Consider the following 18,942-nt stretch of genomic DNA (forward strand, 5'->3'; position numbering starts at 1 on the left):
ATCTGTACACACAAGCTATGTGTGAATTATGAAATTAGCATACCCACACACTCTAATACAAGCAGGCAAACACACACACACCCACACCTGTACTCACCAAGAGTTCTGGACATCACTGGCAGCGCTGAACTGAGGACCAAGATGGACACACAGCAACCAATGATCTATAAATGAACAGAAAAGCAAACTTCAGATCTTACAAGCACACAATGTATAGTTATGAGACCTGTGAGGAAAAAGTATCAGCTGCACTGAGTTTTCAGCCATGACATGCCCACACATATGCACATGCCACTTGATGTTAAATTGGTTCCACATATTGTACAATTAGTACCTCTGAAGTTGCTCATTACCAGGTTCTCTCTGTTGTCCTTTCAAGCCCTTTCACTGGGGCGTCATGGCTAGTTAACAAGCCTCACCACTCCCAAACTCATTACCAAGTGAATAGGTGCCACTATGGGCCAAACAGAGCACACATCCTCCACCCCCCCTCCCCAAAAACCCACTCTCCCTCTGATTTACAAGAAAGAGGGCTTGCACTTTGCCAGTGTTTGCGCAACCCACAAACAAATATTGGACAGATCAACTAAAGCCATTGAGGGGACCTGAGGAAAACATTAGTGAGCAGTAGGAGTTCAGAGAGAGAGGAAGGCGGGAGAGAGAAGAGAAAAAAAAAAAAGAGGAAATAGACACAGGGGGTCCCAAACACATCAGCACCTTAGGAGCAATCTCAGCACCCTTGCCCCCACTTTACCCCACACCCCATCTTTACCGTTGTCATGGTTGTGTCATCGCTCTTGGGAGTGAGTCCCTCAAAGACTCGCAGGCTGTAGAAGCCAACGACAGAGGACACCATCAAGTAGCTGATGAGCAAATCAATCAAGGGCCAAAAACTCTTCTTTGCTGGTAGCAAAGCAGCTTCATTGAGCTGTCTTTTTAAGTATCCCAAATCTTCACCTTTTCAGCTACCATAAAAGGTGACGAAACAGCACAACATGTCTTCCGGAAGATGTCCGGCTGAACTATGTCCTGGGTAAACAAAGCTGGTTTGACAGTGTTGCTCTTGGCCATGGAGCATGCTACTTTGGCCACAGACAATAAGGGGGGGGGGGGGGGGTCACTGAAAGGATACAACATGAGGATGATCTCCAGCACTGCCTGAGCCACACCAAATGTGGACAGAGAGGTGTTCCCAATGCCTCGGTCCTGGAAGATGAAGACACAGACAGAAAACTGGGTTATTCAATGCCCTCACACACCAATCTTATATAAACACATCTAAAAACAACTTTAAAAAAAAGGAAACTGCAGGCAGTTGCACACACATGCAATTACAGAAATCCTGCAAAGTAAGTATGCGGTGCATGAAGAATTTCCCCACTTGAGAAAGACAGAATCAAATTGGCTAAGTAATGAATGGAACAAGATGAAAGAGGCTCTTTTCAAATCACTGTCGATCATACAATATGTGAACAGGTGTTCAAACAAAAACGGCACATTGCTTACGGTAAGAAGAGTGTACAGGCTGAAAGCACGCCAAAAACATAAAAACAACAAAACAAATACTTGAGCAAACACTAGGCGTACCCCCCACACACACCCCTCCAACCCCTAAAGCCCTAAGGCCCTTTGAAACTAGAGCAGGAAAAAGACATACATCTACATACGCTGCACATACCAAGCATCTGTGTTGTCAAATGATAAATATTTGCTTTTGTTGAACATGGCACCGCAGTTGATCCACGAAAAGGATCAGTGTGTTGTATACAGTACTATACATTATGTCCACATGTATGAAGTGACCACAGACTGCTAACTTTGAACTTACACAAGTTATACCTGAAAAAAAAAATCATACTTATTTACAGATTTAAGTTGTTTAAAAACTGTGTGCTGCATTTTCACATCTTGTAAATAATCATGTAGCTATATGAAGTATATATGATTACTGCTCAGTAAATTCCGTATCACTATATAGTCTACAATAGACCTAACCTTTACACTGTCTCTGTGTCATGTATACACAGCTGTATTTCATCGTGCAGTTTATTTGTATAGCAATGCAATTCAAATACTGCACCTCACCATACCAATGCATGATGTCAATGCAAAGTGCAGTATTTACTATTTTTGCAATACCATTACATTATACAGTTGCAGAGTATATATTTACAGTATGGGTCCTACATTTCTTTTTTTTAGTATATTATTTACTTTTTTATTGTATTTCATTTATGTCTTAACCACCTTGAATGTCCTTATCCTGATTTGTTTTGTAAAAGAGCCCGAAGAAAAAAGGAAAGCCTGGCAGGTTGTTTCATGCCTTTTTATGCAACTGTCATCCCTGGGAGCTTACTGCAGAGCCATGGTGCAGTGCTCTTTCTCTCTTACACGGGGAATTAGCAGACAGCATCTGATGTAATTTATTAATGGAGGGAGGGTGGGCATGCATTAAGATTGTGTGTGTGTGCACTCGCAATATGCGCGCGCTAAGGACAGCTAGCTTTCACAGTACGCCTCCTTTCAACTCTTACTTCTTTTCATTCCAGTAGCAGGAAGGGTGATGGAGTGTGTGTTTGTGTGTGTCAAAGAGAGGGAGGGCTCGGCGAAGAGGGGTTGGGGGGGGGGGGGGGGCGACTGGTAGATTCGTCTGTGCTGCCTGCCACGGCTGCTTCAGCAGACACATTGCATTTGTTGCTTGTAAGATTAACACCTCGCAATACCTGTGCACCTGAAAGGTCATCGGTGTTGTATTAACACACACAACTGTGCCCCATGTCCTGACCACCTGACCTCAAGTGGGTCCCAGAAGTAATTTTTTATTTTCAATTTAATTTATTGCCTCCCCCAAGGAGGACATGTTTTTGGTGCAGCTTGTGTATTTGTTGGTTGGTGCCTTTGTAAACAGGATTATGGAATAACTTCTGACAATCACGGGGGATCGTTGGGTGCGCATAAAGTTTTCGCGATGAAACCATCCCACCACTGTTGGTCTGCGACTGTGTTATCAGCAGCAATTGTCGTAGGAGCACTGCCGACATTTTGCTTTGGTGGAGGTCTGTGCTTTCTCAGTGCTCTTCTAGGAAAACGGAGCTAACCAAAAGACATCCTTATTCTTCTTCTCTACCTTTTACATAACTCTAACTCTTTCTAACTCCCTACCCCTCCTAACCCTTATCCACTTGCACACCAGATAATTCCCCCAGCTACCACACATCTAGTGAGTAGGAGAAAGACGCAGTCATAAAAACATAGTTACTATAATATATACAGTTTAATATAAACAGTTGCCGTTGATTTCTTTTACAGAGTTCTGAAAGGGCTCAGATGTATGAGTGGTAGCCACCCTAAAGCAAAAGCATCTGTTCTAAAGTGACGTCTCCATATGATCAACACCTTTAATACTTACTTTCCATTGTTTTTAAATTTTGTTGGAGGCTAAGGCTTCAATCAAGAGACTGCCATTATTTGACACAGAATGTACTGCATGCACACAAACATAATGCAAACACCTCACCAGCACTCACTCAGTGGTGAACATTTGCACCTCTAGTAAATTGAAAGCTTTGTCTAAAAAAGAATAATCTGCTATTCTGACTCCATGGATGTATTAAACACGCATTCATAGGATAAAATAATTTACTAATATGGCTTCCAAATGCTATTGGACAAAATGGATCTGATTCTGATTATACAGAACAGTCATTTTGGGAAACTCTGAAAATCTTCAGTTTTATAGACAACCTTTGGTAATAATTGTGTATCGGAAAAAGTCTTTTTGGGCAAATGTGCGTCCACTGCGCCATACCTTGCTTGTAGCCCAAGGGTTTATTTATAAAACAGTGCAAAGGATCCATACTAAAAGTGTAAGTGTGCACAAATGCTGAAAACAGCATGCGCCAAGAAATAAACTGGTTTAGAAAACTGCGTACGCCTGCCAGTGCAATTTCCTTTTATAAATCCCAAATCAACTTGGACTTGTCCACACATGGATCGGCCTCATATCCCGCCCTCTACACGCCCACATTCAACTATAAATGATCAGTGTCTGCACATTTGATTTCTACAATCTGGCTTCACCACCTCACCATCTGTGTTGCCAGTTTGGCCTCTATCCCCAAAATGTTCATATGCATGTGTCAAGAGTTTCTATACACATAGCACTACGTACACATTCTAACGTCACGTTTGCTTTCATAGATCACAACTTTTGCTTTCAAAGTAGGGTCACTTCTTTCAGGTCTGTACACTGCAGTTATGCATGAGACCCCAGCCTTGTTCCTGGGAAGCTGACACACAGTTTTCATGAGGCAACTAACGCCAAGAACATCCTACAGACTGTTACATGTAAAACTTAAATTGGTGCACGTCAATCAAGAACAATGGTACAATATGTTTCTGTCTTCTATCAAATACATGCCCCAACACTTTCCTGAATCCTTGATCCAAAATAATAAAATCAAAATTCATGTTGTACGTTCTTGCTCTAAATGTAGACCTTGGTAGTTTTAATATAGACAGCTATTCATTTGTACATTTCCTTCTTAGTGTCTCAGTCAGAAATAGGAGAAATTCTAAAGGCAAACTTGGACATAGTTTTTGCTCAGATACCACTCATATTGTGGCTGCTACTTTATCTATTCTTTTGGCCATAGCAGTTTCACATATTAATTCCACTTCAACTTGCCATAAAAATGTCAACATAATTTATCCAATTTTTTTAACAGTAGAGCTCCAGACATTTATTGTCGATGAGTGGTACAATAGTAGTCCCAGAGGTACATTCACTCTCACTGTAAGACCATCCTGTCAAATTGTTCCTTATTTCAGAATCAGTTTCCTATAATTAGTTTTAAATAATAAGTAAGAGGTGTGATGACAATGTCAAGATATATGAATCAAAATGGATTCTAACATTTCCTTCTAGTTCTACTTTGTGCTAACCTGACAGCATCATGGCTATAGCTTACAAGTTAAATTTACATCGTTCATCATGGCCAGAACAGATAACATTGGATATATATTTAAATCTCAGAAGGTCATAGCTAAGGTAAGCTTGTCAGGGGAATTGTGTGTGTGTGTGTGTGTGTGTGTGTGTGTGTGTGTGTGTGTGTGTGTGTGTGTGTGTGTGTGTGTGTGTTCAGAAAAGGGCAACTTTAGTGAGGTGAAAATTGCAGTCCAGTTGCAGCTAATTGTCCATTTTACAAAATACAGTGTCAAGTGTTGTGGCTACCAAAGAGGAGGGCCTGCAGTAACAATTTTATTGGTCCCTCTTAGTGCTTGTTCATCAAGCTGTAAAACACAGTGTCCTTTGACAGAGGCAGCTCCAGTTCCCCTCCTCCTTCCCATTGTTGCTTCTACAGCATCTCTGCACCTCATCTCCATCCACCTGCTTCTCCTCCCTGCTCTTTTTCCTTCCTCTCTCCCAGCTCCTCATCATCCTTCTCCCCCTCCATGCTCTGCTCTGTAAAGGCAGTCCAGGCTCTGCTCAGTATGCTAAGGACCGTGGCAGGATGCTTAGTAGGAAGAGAAGACAAACATTGACAGGGCACTTCCATTGTGCTCTTCCCCCATAACAATCAGCGCATCGGGGCCTCATTTGACTTTCCCACAGTCTCTTTACCTCCTCCAGACCTCACACCAGCCACTCTCTACTTCTTTATATCACTTTCTCCCTTCTGTTCTTATCTTCTTCCTGACATAGTGTGGGTAACTGCGAGGGAATTTCTGCGCTAGAAGGGCAGAGAGTTCGAGAGCTGGAGGGTTAACGGGGTGGATAGATGGATATCATATCAGTATCGATTGTTTTGTAGGGCGAGACATCCCCCCACCCCTCGTAGTGCTGTGAGATCAGAGGTGTGGCATCCATCCAGCTCAACAAACGCGTAAACCATTTAGTGGGGCTACACTGTCAGGGAGGACAGCTTCAAGCTGCATGACAAGTGTAATTTGGGGGATTTTCTACGATGCGTCATGCCAAAGAAAACATCTCTGCTCAATAAAATAATTGGAATGTCGAGGGCAGCTCTGTCAGTTGCCCGCGAGACGCGAAATGAAATGAGGGAGAAATAGGATACATTATGTTGCCCCCTCTCAGACAAGAATGCAACCACAAACGCATACACGTACAAGCACACGCACGCACGCAGCTCTGTCACTGCAGATGAGATGAGATAAGGAGAGCTTAAAACACATTGCATGTTAGGCGGAGATGAGAATCTCTAAGAGCCATTCCACACTCAGTTAGTCTGCCTCACAGTAAGAGCCCTTCACCTGGCCCTGTCTGGCTTTGCAGGAGGGAGGAAAAGCAGCTTATTCACCCACTGTGGACTTGAGACAGGTAGCAAGCTCACTGAATCTGCACACTGCTGTGAAATGACTTTCAATGAGCTTCCAAAACAAAACCAGAGGCACAAGGTTCAAGCCTGATTAACATCTGTTTGAGCCTTTTCTTCCAACACGCATCTGAGCATATCCGGAATTTGATTTATGTCCCCGCCAGGAACATGGCAGGTCTGATAGGCAAGCTCTTCTGCAGTTTACATTCTGGGCGTGTGTTGGTTTGTGTGTGTGTGGGGGGGTGAAAATGTACTGAGGTTTAGTGATGCACCGATTGGGAAATTCTGGGCCGATACCACTGATTAAAATAACAACTGGCCGAAAGCCGATACCATTGTTTTTTTGGTGTTGTTTATTTTATTTTTGGTGTTATTTGTTCCCCCTTTTGTGCAAGGAAACAAACAAACAAACAAAAAAAAAATTTAACTGTTTTTAAGTCATTCACTCCATTACACTACCTTTGAATGAGCACAAATTCTATCATACAAATGTATGAAACAAACTTTAACATAACCTTTCACATGAAAAACATCTGCTTCGAAGCCTTTTCATTACATCATAATTCTCTCTGTAGTATGTCTTTTATATTACTGTGAAAACAACAACAAAATTCTCCTTCAAACTATATTCAAATTTCTCGCCAAAAACCCTTTACAAGATTACATTTGAATACGTCATGATAATGTTAAAATTTACCTTCACCCAATAGTCATTTTTACTGGATAGACCTTGAACGTATCATAATGTAACTCAACGCAACCTCCATAAAGTGTTAGTCAGGAATACTTTAGTTAGGAATACTTTAGTCAAAGAAACCTTTATTTCCATTTGCAGTATTATATTTGGTGGTATGGTTCTGTTCTGGGGCAAACCTCCCTGCCCTTCCATGTGCCTACATGGAAAGCCAAAGGGAGGGAGAGCAGCAGCAAAGACCCCACAGAAGAAAACAGAGCAGCATCAATGACAAACAGAAATGACATTGATAAGTCAGAGACAACATGAAAAGGAGGAGCTGGGGTGGAGGCTGGTTGCAAAGTAGCTTGCAGAGGAATTAGCAACAGTAGGCAGGCCAGAGCAGTTTAAATAGGGCGCCCTGAATGAGATTTGCCAATTGGTTGCATAGAAACGAATCGTGTGTTCTATCAGCTGACTCCCTTCCATCAGTCAGCTGCTCCATCAGTTGATTGGCTGTTTGAGATCAGCTGATGTAGTTGGGATGTGAGCTGAGCTTGACATTGTGTCCTGCCTGAACTAACACTATGCTATTACTAGCTACTAATGCTAGTAATTTCTGGCCTGCTGCTGCTAACAACTACATTAACTGGCTTTCTTTCAGCCAACGTAAACACGGATTTGTCGTTCACAGTGTGGCATTATCAGAGGATAAAATAGGGTGCGTCCCCTGATGTGTCAATATCAAGTTTACTGGGTCCTTTGGTCCCAAGAGCATCCTGAGAAAGATCTCTGTTTATCCCAAATATGTTTCCCCCAGGACAACTGAGCAATATTAGTCTCTAGCCTGCTTTGTAGCCGGCGCAAAATTGATGTCATTCAGCAGAAAAACATCTGCCAGTACAATCAGGGAATGTCATCTTATTTGCAGACAGGCCGATGGCAGTCAACAAGGAGAATATCAGCCAATACCTATGTTTGGCTGACGAATCGATGTATCCCTACTTAGGTTAGACAGTAAGCTTACCGTGGATCCCTTGGGCATGGCAGTTTCATCCACTAAAAGGTAGAGGATATTCAATGCCACCATGAGAACTGAGATTGTCTGCAGACAAAGAGGAAGAAAGAGATTTGTTTACACATGGTATAATTATAAAAACATTGATCAAATCCCCCAAAGTATCTGGCATTATGATATAATTGAATTGTGGGGGCCCTGCTGATCCGTAATGCATAATAACGATATTGTGATTGTAAAGTGCTCCAGCGTTAAGCTTCTCAAAACCTGAACAATGTGGGGTTGTTTGATGCACGTGCCAGGCCTCTCACATGGTCTTTCTGTCTCACCTTACAACATCAGGCAGCATAAATAGTATTCCCACACTATAATCTATTGAAAATCACAGTTGTTGCAGGTGGCTATTCAGCATTGTCTTAAACAGCTATTAAACAAAGGTAGTTTCCACACCCAGACTCAGAGCTGTTACGAGGATGGGGTTTGAGATACAGGGTGTTAGTCCCAGTGGCCACCAGCCAGGCTGTATACGCCATGAGCAAACAGTTTGGGCTTAATGATAGGTCAGTCCCAGCACTCACCGTTCCTGCGAGCAGGATCAGCATCACTATGGGATACAACAAGTTCTTCTCCCAACCTGATGCTTTCTTTCTTCTCTCTGAGGGTAAATGAGAGTGAGCCAAACTGTGAGGTAATTAGTCTTAAGATATATATGTATAACCAAGTCTTTAATTACAAGATTCAGAGATACAAACCACTTTCCACCACTGGTTAATTAATACATTCATCAAAGGTAAATACTGAAACCTCAAGCCCTCTGGCTTTATTTACAGAGTTTGTACAGCTTGGTTTGGTAAAACATATCGTGAGTGTGTGCAGCAAACACAATCTCACCTCTCATCACAACCACCCCCCTCTAGGTAATATACATTTCACAACCTTCAAAACTGATGCTCTTCCTTCCTTTGATTAGTCACACTCATCATTGCCTTAATTAGTGGAAACAATAATAAATCCTGGATAAAAAGAAAATGCAACAAAATTAATTCAGTGATTTATATTTTGGTCAGAATGTGTGTGTGCGGTAGGCAACTACTGTGCCTCATTTTTTCCAAGCCAGATGAAACATTTCACATTTATTTCTTCCATCTTCCTCTTATTTCAACAGCTCATCAGTCATGTTTGTAGACACTGCTGACAGCCTGCAGACCACATGCACTATATCTTCTATTATGGACATCCACAGTACCCTACAATGTGTATCTGACTGCCCTCGAGTCCTTGCCATATTGACTTTCTTTCTCTATTTCCAACCTTGTTAGTCCTCCTTATTCTCAAAGTGCACCCACCCTGCCTGCCCGAGAAGTTTGCCAAGTGCACTTTATATGCACCATCCTTCTAAATTAATGACATCACTAAAAGGCTTGCTACAATATAAAGTTTGCATCTTGTCCAATATCCTAAGTGCCTTTGTGCTCTCCTCCCCCCACCCTGCTCCCCAAAAGGCTCAGGCCTCATTTATAATATCCTAAAATGGATGGAAAATTATCAGGCAGTTCTGGTCCAAGTCCAAATTAAGAAATTAAGGCAGACGGGGAGAAAGCGGCTGCCTGTCAGCAATATGTAAAAAGCTAACTTCTTGGCATATATTTCCATGGCAATTCAAGGTCTTAAGACAAAATATATCAGCCCTGTCACATAATACAAATACTTACCCAATTTATTCCTCTGATTTCGAATGTTGTCCAGTTCTTTGTTGAGCTGGTGAGTAAAGCTTCCTCGGGGATAAGTGTGTGAGGACAATCCTGCCGAAACAGAGACCATTGAAATTAATTGTAATTTATTGTATGATCAGATTTTTTCTGGGGTTACAGCTAACATAAATCTGCAGATAATTTTTCAAGTAATGGACTAATCATTAGAGCTGTAGTTGGCAACTTTTATGAAAATAACTGTCATATTTGCTGAACATTAGACAGATAAACTGTGCACAACATATTTCTTTCCATTTACTAGAATCTAACACATATGAACAAAAACAACCAATCAGAGTCTCTAACGCAGCTGTCAATCATGTCAATCACTGCTCATCAAACTAGGCAGCTCTGATCAAATTTAAGTCTAGATACTGTTACTGCACTGCCTATTTCTCAACCCAAATGTTTTCAGAACCATAAGTATACGGTTTTGCTGTAAAACAGTCAAGCCGAAATGAAGCACCACCCACTGGCTGGAACAAACTCTCATTTTACAGCTAAACAGTACACTAAAATATGTTCCTGAAAGCATTTGAGGTGAGAAACAGACAACACAATAACAGAATCTTGACTCATATTTAATCAGTGCTGCCTAGTTTGAGTTTGACCACAGTTCACAAGCGGTGAAAGCTGCGTTAGAGATTGCTCATCTCTGATTGGTTGATTTACAAAAAGCTGTGGTAGATTTTGGCAAATGCCATTAGAGGCGCTATGAGGAGAAAGGGAAACATGACTATTTCAGACATATCTGTTTTATGTACTTCTGTGTGGATGTAGTGACAGTTTTAGCAAATATGACAAGACGTACTTTTATAAAAGTTAAGGCCTATGAAATGTCAGAAAAGGGTGAAAATACCCATCTTTTTTTTTTTTTTTTTACATTTTTATTGCAGCAAAATGTATCTAGTGGACTAAAAAAGTAATTATATTATATATAATTCTAGTAGGCTGCCAATAGTTTAATTTGTATTTGCAGTATTAATAATTTATATAATTTAAAAAGTCAATACTTGGCATTCACGTATCAATAAATATTGCCACACAAAATATCGCAATACAATGTTGTATCAATGTTTTCCCCCACCTCTACAAAACAGCGGATAGATTTTTGGTCAGTTGGCTAATTATTTTAGCACTAATGTTGTTTTAACATATAACAAACTAAAGCACCACTTTTTTTGCTCTTGTCTCAGTTGGAAATCAGTATTTTCATGCATTTCTCCTACACCATACACAACAAATCTGAAAGAAAAAAAAAAAATAGAAGACAGCCTCCTAATTAAGAGGATGTTGTCTTGTCACTGTGTTTGTCTTACCTCAGCAGCATATGGCATTTGACTTATCTTTATTAAGAATTCCCATCAAAACAAGTAATCCTGCTCGGAACATAACAATGTGATCTCAAACAAGTAAAAATAATCTCTTGTGTCAGGAGCTGTCTAGCACATGCCACAACTGGTTGAGTGGGCTGGAGAAGACAGCAAGGGATTCTCCAGGAAAACCACAAGGCCGGCTCATTTAAGGCTAATTTATCTATTTTACTCTGTTTTCCTTCCAGCTTGACGCTCTAGCGTAGAGGCCCCTAGGAGCTAAAGTGGAAGAGTATCCATTTGCATCCCCTGGGGTGATTGGCAGATCAAGACCAATTAGTTCAGTGTTACACCGTTACTAGCGTGCAATAAAAATACCATCTTTCATCTTTGTTACAGGAGTGAAGGACCAATCACTTTGATCAAACCCTTTTCTTCCCTCTGTTATTATGACACGCCCTGTCTGGATGGGTTTAAGTAGGCAAAAGAGGCGAGATAGACAGGCAGAGAGAGAGTTAACAGTCTTGTCTGTGCCCTCGCAGATACCTGTCCCAGGATCTAAGCAGGGGAAAGTTTGAACCCTCCGAGCAAATGCAGTCGCAACACAACAGGAAATGTCACGGACAGTTCAACAGCTCTTTTTCTCCAGAGATGAACTGAGCACTGCCTCAGGGTAGCCAAATCTGCTCAGCCGCAAGTGAACTAATCTATCACCTTTGTGCATAACATATCCAAACATGGCCATACCCGTCAGCCAGCACAGATAAATCATTGATCAAATAAACAGTAGTTCTTAATAGCCACGAAAAACAGCAGATTTAACTAAAGACAAAGAACAATATCATCAGTTGTTCAGAGCTGTAGAGGAAAATGGTGAGAATTTCAGCTGCAGTATCTTCAATGACATCACTCTAAACTGGAGTTAAATATATCCTTCTTCTCCTTCTGCTGGCAGCATCAAGTAAAAGACTGAGTTACAGCGAGGCAGAGATGCTGAGTGAGGCTTCTGGCAGCCAGGAAGGCCCAGAGTAATTCAACGTATCCTCTCCAACCTTCACCACAGTCGAAAAATTACGTCATCCACACATATGCTAAACACCATGCTGAGACAACAGAGGCACGGGCAAGGTCATTGTGCCGCATAGCATCTGGACAGGCGCTCTGTTGCTCTGCTATCAGCAGATCAGGGTCTTAAGAGGGCAGCATGGACAAGTGTGTCTGCCACATTGCCTTTGCTGCAGTGTATTTGTGTGCTCCGATTACTAGATTGCACTTTTACAATATTTTCTCAGCTAGTAAGTTGTTGAACTTACTTACTTATTATTTCACTGGGTACAATGTGCAGGTATTTGATGGTGGTGGGAGCTCCCTTTGCACCTACAACCCGAATTCTTTGAGTTCTTCTGGCATGGAAGATTCATCTCAAAGATGCTTTACTAGGCAGGGCACTAAAGTAATGGTTGCCAGGTTGCCATTGGCAACCGTTTTGAGAAATCGGCAACTAATTCTTGACCTCTGTATGCCACTGTATGGCATCTTTGCTTGAATCATAACTTGAATCATAAATCACTTATTTTGTCTGAGATATTTGGAACTTTAAAGGATCAGTGTGTAGGATACAGTGACATCTAGTGGTGAGGCTCTGCATTACAACCAACTGAATGCCCCTCCCCTCACTCGTCCCTTTCCCAGCCCATTGGAGAACCTAAGGTGGCCTTTAGGTAACGAAAAATGTGTAAGGCCCTCTCCAGAGCCAGTGTTTACTTTGTCCGTTCTGGGCTTCTGTAGGAACATGGCTGTGCACCAGGCGTGGAAGAGGACCCACTCCCTATATAGATATGAAGGGCTCATTTTAAACCAAAGAAAACAAAACAATTCTTAGTTTTAGGTGATGATACACAAATGAAAACATAATTATGAACAACCTACATACCTTTAAGTCCCAATACATTTAAAAAGCAGTAAAGAACATATGTAAAATGTAAAAATATTTTCTCTTGACTTAAGTGTTAGCAGCTAGTCTGATTTTTGTTTGCCAGTCTGAGTTTTCTGAGTTCCTCAGGGTATGCCTCATAACATTTCGCACATTAGGTTCATCTCACCCTTGACAAGAAAACAATGCACCAATTTACGGCTTCACCTTCTGATGCGCAAGATTTAACAATCAGCAGTGCCATTACAAATGGGTAACTACATGTAGAGAGGACAAGAAAGGGCCAGATGTGTAAATAAACACTGACGCATCAACTGATGTGGCTTAACAGTCTACACACACAAACTGGGCCAGAGGGTAATCTGTTAGAGGAGCTGGATGCGGAGCGGACACAGGTGAAGCAAGAAGACAACATTGCTCGCCTCTGGAGTGTGTCCTGTGAACTGTTCCTGAACTGCCATCTCCACGGCGCTCTCAGCAGATCAAAGGGACACCACTCTAGCCTTTAGTTTCATTTATGTGTGAGCGTGAACATCGAGCATGTGCATGTAAATACAGTAGGTGCATGAATACATTCACGTCAACATCTTCCTTCACCTTCTGTTCCCACTCTTTTAAACGGGCAAAAGTGAAGTGTAGCTTGATCTCAGAGTGCACATTGAGATGTTGGCCACAGTTATTTTCTGCCTCACAGAGACTTGTAAAGATCAAACAGTGTTGGAGGTGATAAGGAACAGATTACAATTATTCTATCAGCTAGTTCAAAGCAGGGCAGCGTGGAATGAGCCCTAAGGAACCATACGCATTGGTGGCAGTCTATGGAGCTGGCCGGTGTGGCATTCGAAAACATGCGTTATCAGGGAGCGATCTCCCTTACCTCCCTGGTTTGAAAGGACGCTCATCCTCTTCATTTACTCGCATCTGTACACTTGGTTGCACGCTTGAGTTAATATTAAAGTAGGTTTTGGAACTTGGCCCAAATACTTCCTGCTTTGTGAGATGATTCCACGTCAAACAAGGAATTTGGGAACACAGAGGTCTGGACGTGAAAAGGAAATGCAGGCTAAAAAAATAATCATCACCATCCTTAAACTCTTTAAACTTTCCATTTGAGCCAAGTCCAGAGACCAGCACAAGGCTCCTGGTCTCCTTTCAGTCACTGAAAAAGTCACTTTAATGTCCACAGGACCGAGCCAAAAGTTCTTGTAAAAGATTTCATTTCCATCTTATTACCCAGGTTACCATTCTAGGCCTGATATTAAATGAGGCAATCATTTCACCAGCAGTGACAGTGACACTGGAGTGTCTTAAATGGATCCTTAAAAACTTCCTAAACATAAAATATGGTCCTTGCCATGTGGCTGCTTTGCCCTTTAGCAGAAAGTTATGAGAGTAAGACAGCGGAGGAGAAAGGCCGCTGTCGAGTTGTGTGGATTTTCTTGCCGGTGTCTGTGGATGTCTGTCCATGTGTGTGTGGCTGAATTTTCAATGCTAATTGATTCCAGTGTGGCGCGCTCCATCACACCCAATAGGGCAGTCAACCCCTCCCCTCCCCTATAATGTGCCAACACGTCTCCCACAGACATACCGTTTAATCTCCTCTGAAGGGCTTCCTCCTGCAAATGGATGCAGTAAATCTGCTCATCCAGGTCCTCCAGGATCTGAAGGGAGGGAGCAGAGGAGGAAGAGATGAAATGGGTTATAATTAGGCCCAAAGTGGGACTGGAGAGATGGCAGATGGGAGGATGAGTTGGTGATGTATTTGTAGTCCTCTGTCACACATGTAAATGGCCGACTGAGACAGACATCTTTCAGAACAGAGGAGTGAAGTGGTTTCGAGTCTGAGCGTTCAAGTTCAACTCTGTAGTCTTTCAGAGAAAACTTCTAGTTTTACATTTAACCACAAATATTGATTACTTACTGTTGGCTTCACCAGTAACTGGCCCATGATGGTGAACATCCTGGACAGTCCCACAGGAGTACACACTACACATGAGACAGAAAACAGAGCGACTGTTTAACAACAATAACATGAAATCATTCTGCAATAATAAATTGATGATAGATCAAATTAACAATTATACTCTGCTTTTTTCCAGTGTGTCTAGGAAGAAATTAAATGGCTTACTGAGTAACAGCAGTCCTCCCATCAGAGATATGCAGGAGTAGAGGTATGGTAAGTAAAATTCCCAAAGATCTACAGAAAATAAATACATCAATTTAGTTACAACACACAACTCCAACATTTTGATTTGTGATATAATTTTAATTTTATGGGCGATTCAGAAGGTTACAATGCAAATACAAAACTATTACCAATGTATCTTGATGCATAAACATTTTTGATTCCTGTACATGATTTATTCATCCCCACTGTGTGACTACTTGGTACTTTCAAAACCCAATGAATTTGTATTCTGTTGAGATTGCATCCATCCGTGGTTGCTTATGCTCAGCTATCATCACCAAAACTCAAAAATAGCCTAGAGGAGGACATAAAGACATGTTTATATCCGTTATGTTTCACCATCCCATTGCTTCTGCTTCCCTAAAAAACGTATACACGACTCAGTGACACGATTTACATCTGTTGTAAATGGATGGATGTGTCGCCATCCAATTGGTTTAGCGGGAACATACAGCCTGGTTTTATAAGATTGTTACAGGTGATCATAATGATGGTTAGAATTGGGAATTTTAAATGCCTTGAGACATTATCTTTCAAAAGGGAATTTTAAGTTAGCCAAGCTAGATTTAGTGGCATCTAGTGGTGAGATTGGAGATTGCAACCAACTGAAACTTCTGTGTGCCAAGCATGTAGGAAACTAACATTGGTCAATGTGCAAAAGTGATAACGTAAATGGCCCCATCAACAACCAGTGTTTAATTTCTCTAATCTGGTCTACTGGAGAAACATGGTGGACTCCGTGGACAAGGATCCACTCCATATGTAGGTATAAACGGCTCATTCTAAGGTCACAAAAAATGCAACAGTTGTTATTTTCACTTAAGAAAACCTACTTATTATATTCCTTTTTTGATAATTTATCTCCCTAAATTCTACACACTGGACCTTAAAAGGAGATGTGTGAGAGTGGTTTCAGTCTTTACATCTTCTGCGCTGCCAGAGGCAAAAAAAGCCTTTTTGTATTGCCAAATGGTGGAACAATTCCTTAGAAAAACAACAACAGATTTACAAGAACAAATGACAGAATTAAGAAAAAAAAAAAAACCTACCGTAGAGTGACTCCATACTGGCTGCATCATTGTCAATTAGCGCTGATGCCACCCACACGATACCCAGGATGAGCAAAGCCAGCAGGAAGAGCATCACAAAGGTCTCGAGAATACGCGCCCTAATGCCCTGACAGAAGAAGTGCACAGGAACATGAAGTAAATCTAATTAGATATGGCTAGTTCAGTTGGAATCAGTATATTAGTAAGCACAAGAATTTGATATCAACATAAAAACACATTTATCAAATTGATGTACATTGCATTGAGCTGGGAGGTGGTGTTACCTACATTTTATATCTTTTTTTTTTAAACACAAAACAATATTCGTTTTACAAGACATCTCCATCCTGCCTCGCTCATATTAAACACCATCGTTTCCACTCACAGCACACAAACATGACATAAACACTCCCACAGATTCCTGTGTAAAACAGCTCTTTTATACACACATATTGTGGTCTATAAAGTGGCTCAAACAGGGGCTGGTGGTGGCGGAGGTGAAATTAAAAAGGGTAAGGGGGCGGGGGGTGCTGTAAGGAGCATGAAGCCTGGCTGGGTCAGCTACTGTCTGCGATCAAGAGCAGGCCTCCCATCTGGGGCCGATTAGGAGCTCCCTTAGCACCACGGTCGTGTCCCGGGCCGCGTAGACGAGAGGGTTTTGGGGTAATTTGGGTTTTCCGGGTCACAAACTGCTGAGTGGTTAATAAAGTTCTCCTCTACCTGTTCACACAGTTTCCATTTCCCCCCCTGCTGGAGAGCCGAGCTGTCTAGCACTGTAAGATAGATAGGCGTTCTCATACACATGTCAGGTAGGCTACCAGGCACGGGATAACAAGGGCTCTCTGCCTTTGGAGCGCTGCTTAAATTGGGGACATATGAGCAATTTGTTACCAGCTAACATAATGGCTGTGTGGTTGCTGTTCAGTATTTGCCAACAGGTACATGAAGGGGGTCTCTCTTTGAAAGTTCCCCCTGTTGATCAAGTGGCTTTATAGAATGGAAATGGTTTCAATTCTACAGATTAAATCAGACAAGGCATAGTTGTTTTTATTTACTTTCCCAACAAAGTTCATGATTGTCATCCAAACCACCTGTCCTTAAACAGCCGGGTTCTCTACTAAGCAACCTAAAATATAGTCACTTCTAACTCACTCTTAAAGGGACAGTCCACCCCAAAATCAAAAATACATATTTTTCTCTTAGCTGTAGTGCTTTTTGTCAATATAGATAATTTTGGTGTGGGTTGCAGAGTGTTGGAGATATCAACTGTAGAGGTGTTTGCCGTTTCTTGAATATAATGGAACTAGATGGCACTCGGCTTGTGGAGATCAAAGCCCCACAAAACTGCATTTGAAAAACTCAACAGCAATGTCTCTTTCCAGAAATCATGACCTGGTTACTCAAGATAATCCACAGACCTTGTTGTGAGTAGTTTCATTTAGGAACTATTTTCTTTCTACTAAACACCGTCCATATCACCACAGAGAAGGAAGCGTGCATCTACTCATGGACTAGACACTCGTGCTTGTGACAGCGTGAGACGCAAACATAAATGGCGTCCTCCTTGGCTCAGCTGTAATGTCAGCTCACTAAATGAAAATCCTCTTTCCTTCAGTGAGGTGGACTGTGGAAAACCAGCCTGTTGATACGGTTGGCTGGTGTAGTCCAGAAGAAGAAAATAGTTCCTACATGAAACTGCTTACAATTGAGTCTTTGGATTATCTTGAGTAACCGTGTCATGATTTCTAGAAAGAGACATTGCTGATGAGTTTTTTATAAGTATTTTTTGGTGCTTTGTGCCATCTAGTTCCATTATTAAGAGAAGACAGACATCTCTCACACCAAAACTCACACCAACTCACACCAAAACAATCTGATAAAAAACACGCCAGGAAAAAAAGGAAAAATATGTATTTCTAATTTTGGAGTGGAGCATCCTTTAAAGCGCTTACCCTTTCTCACAAACAGCATATGAGCATTCACGGGTCACAGCCATATTTGCTAAAAATAATGTCCACATATTATCACTGAACTACTCAATCCATACTTTGGATAGTGATATGGGGATTTAAGCTTCTTCTCAGATTCCATTCACTGTCAGTGGTGAAAATCCCCTGTAGCATCCGTTAGCTATCACTGAGCAATCTCTCGCCTCCTCTTACGTGAGATTCAGGAAAAGCCTGTGTGAGTGAGTGCAGAATTTTCTAGCACAACAGGGAGGAAAGTGGGCAGGGTCTGGAGTGCCCCAGTGTGGCCAAGGTGGACACTGCAGCCACTCGACAGGTAATGTTAGAGTGGGTAAGTGGGCCTTATAGTCTTTAGTCAGCACAAAACAAACCTTAAAAAATTGTAGCGATATTTAAGGAACAATATTTAACATGAGAAGATGCATCCCCGTGATAACATATTTTAAGGGAACTATATATGCATATTTTCTGTTATGCCATACACCAATAAATTCACCACTCAATGCAGATCAATACATTAAAAACGCAGCCACAGATCTGACATGGACATTAAATCCTGCTGACTGCCTCATGGTCCTTTGCACACATTCACACACTCACTAGTTCACTAGATGGATGCTGCAATCAAGCAACTGGGCAGCGAGGAAAACACTCACCACCAACGAATTTTTGAAAAAAAGGAGGGAGAAAGGAAGAGATGGAGAGCGATAGA

The 18,942-nt window shown here is 41.6% G+C and overlaps 1 protein-coding gene across 1 annotated transcript in view; it reads right to left on the reverse strand.

Annotated features, from left to right (window-relative positions):
• lmbr1 (limb development membrane protein 1) overlaps positions 1 to 18,942 on the reverse strand; it is a 45,065-nt gene that overhangs the window by 11,004 nt on the left and 15,119 nt on the right. The window contains exons 6-15 of the mRNA XM_050056214.1: positions 16,264 to 16,390; positions 15,155 to 15,223; positions 14,948 to 15,012; positions 14,615 to 14,687; positions 9,742 to 9,831; positions 8,608 to 8,684; positions 8,039 to 8,116; positions 1,133 to 1,206; positions 773 to 863; positions 98 to 164 (exon numbers count right to left, since the gene is read on the reverse strand). Of these exons, the coding sequence (XP_049912171.1) occupies positions 98 to 164; positions 773 to 863; positions 1,133 to 1,206; positions 8,039 to 8,116; positions 8,608 to 8,684; positions 9,742 to 9,831; positions 14,615 to 14,687; positions 14,948 to 15,012; positions 15,155 to 15,223; positions 16,264 to 16,390 (811 nt within the window). The remainder of the gene's footprint in view (positions 1 to 97; positions 165 to 772; positions 864 to 1,132; positions 1,207 to 8,038; positions 8,117 to 8,607; positions 8,685 to 9,741; positions 9,832 to 14,614; positions 14,688 to 14,947; positions 15,013 to 15,154; positions 15,224 to 16,263; positions 16,391 to 18,942) is intronic.

Source organism: Epinephelus moara, chromosome 11 (genome assembly GCF_006386435.1).
Source record: "Epinephelus moara isolate mb chromosome 11, YSFRI_EMoa_1.0, whole genome shotgun sequence".
Lineage (NCBI taxonomy): Eukaryota > Metazoa > Chordata > Actinopteri > Perciformes > Serranidae > Epinephelus > Epinephelus moara.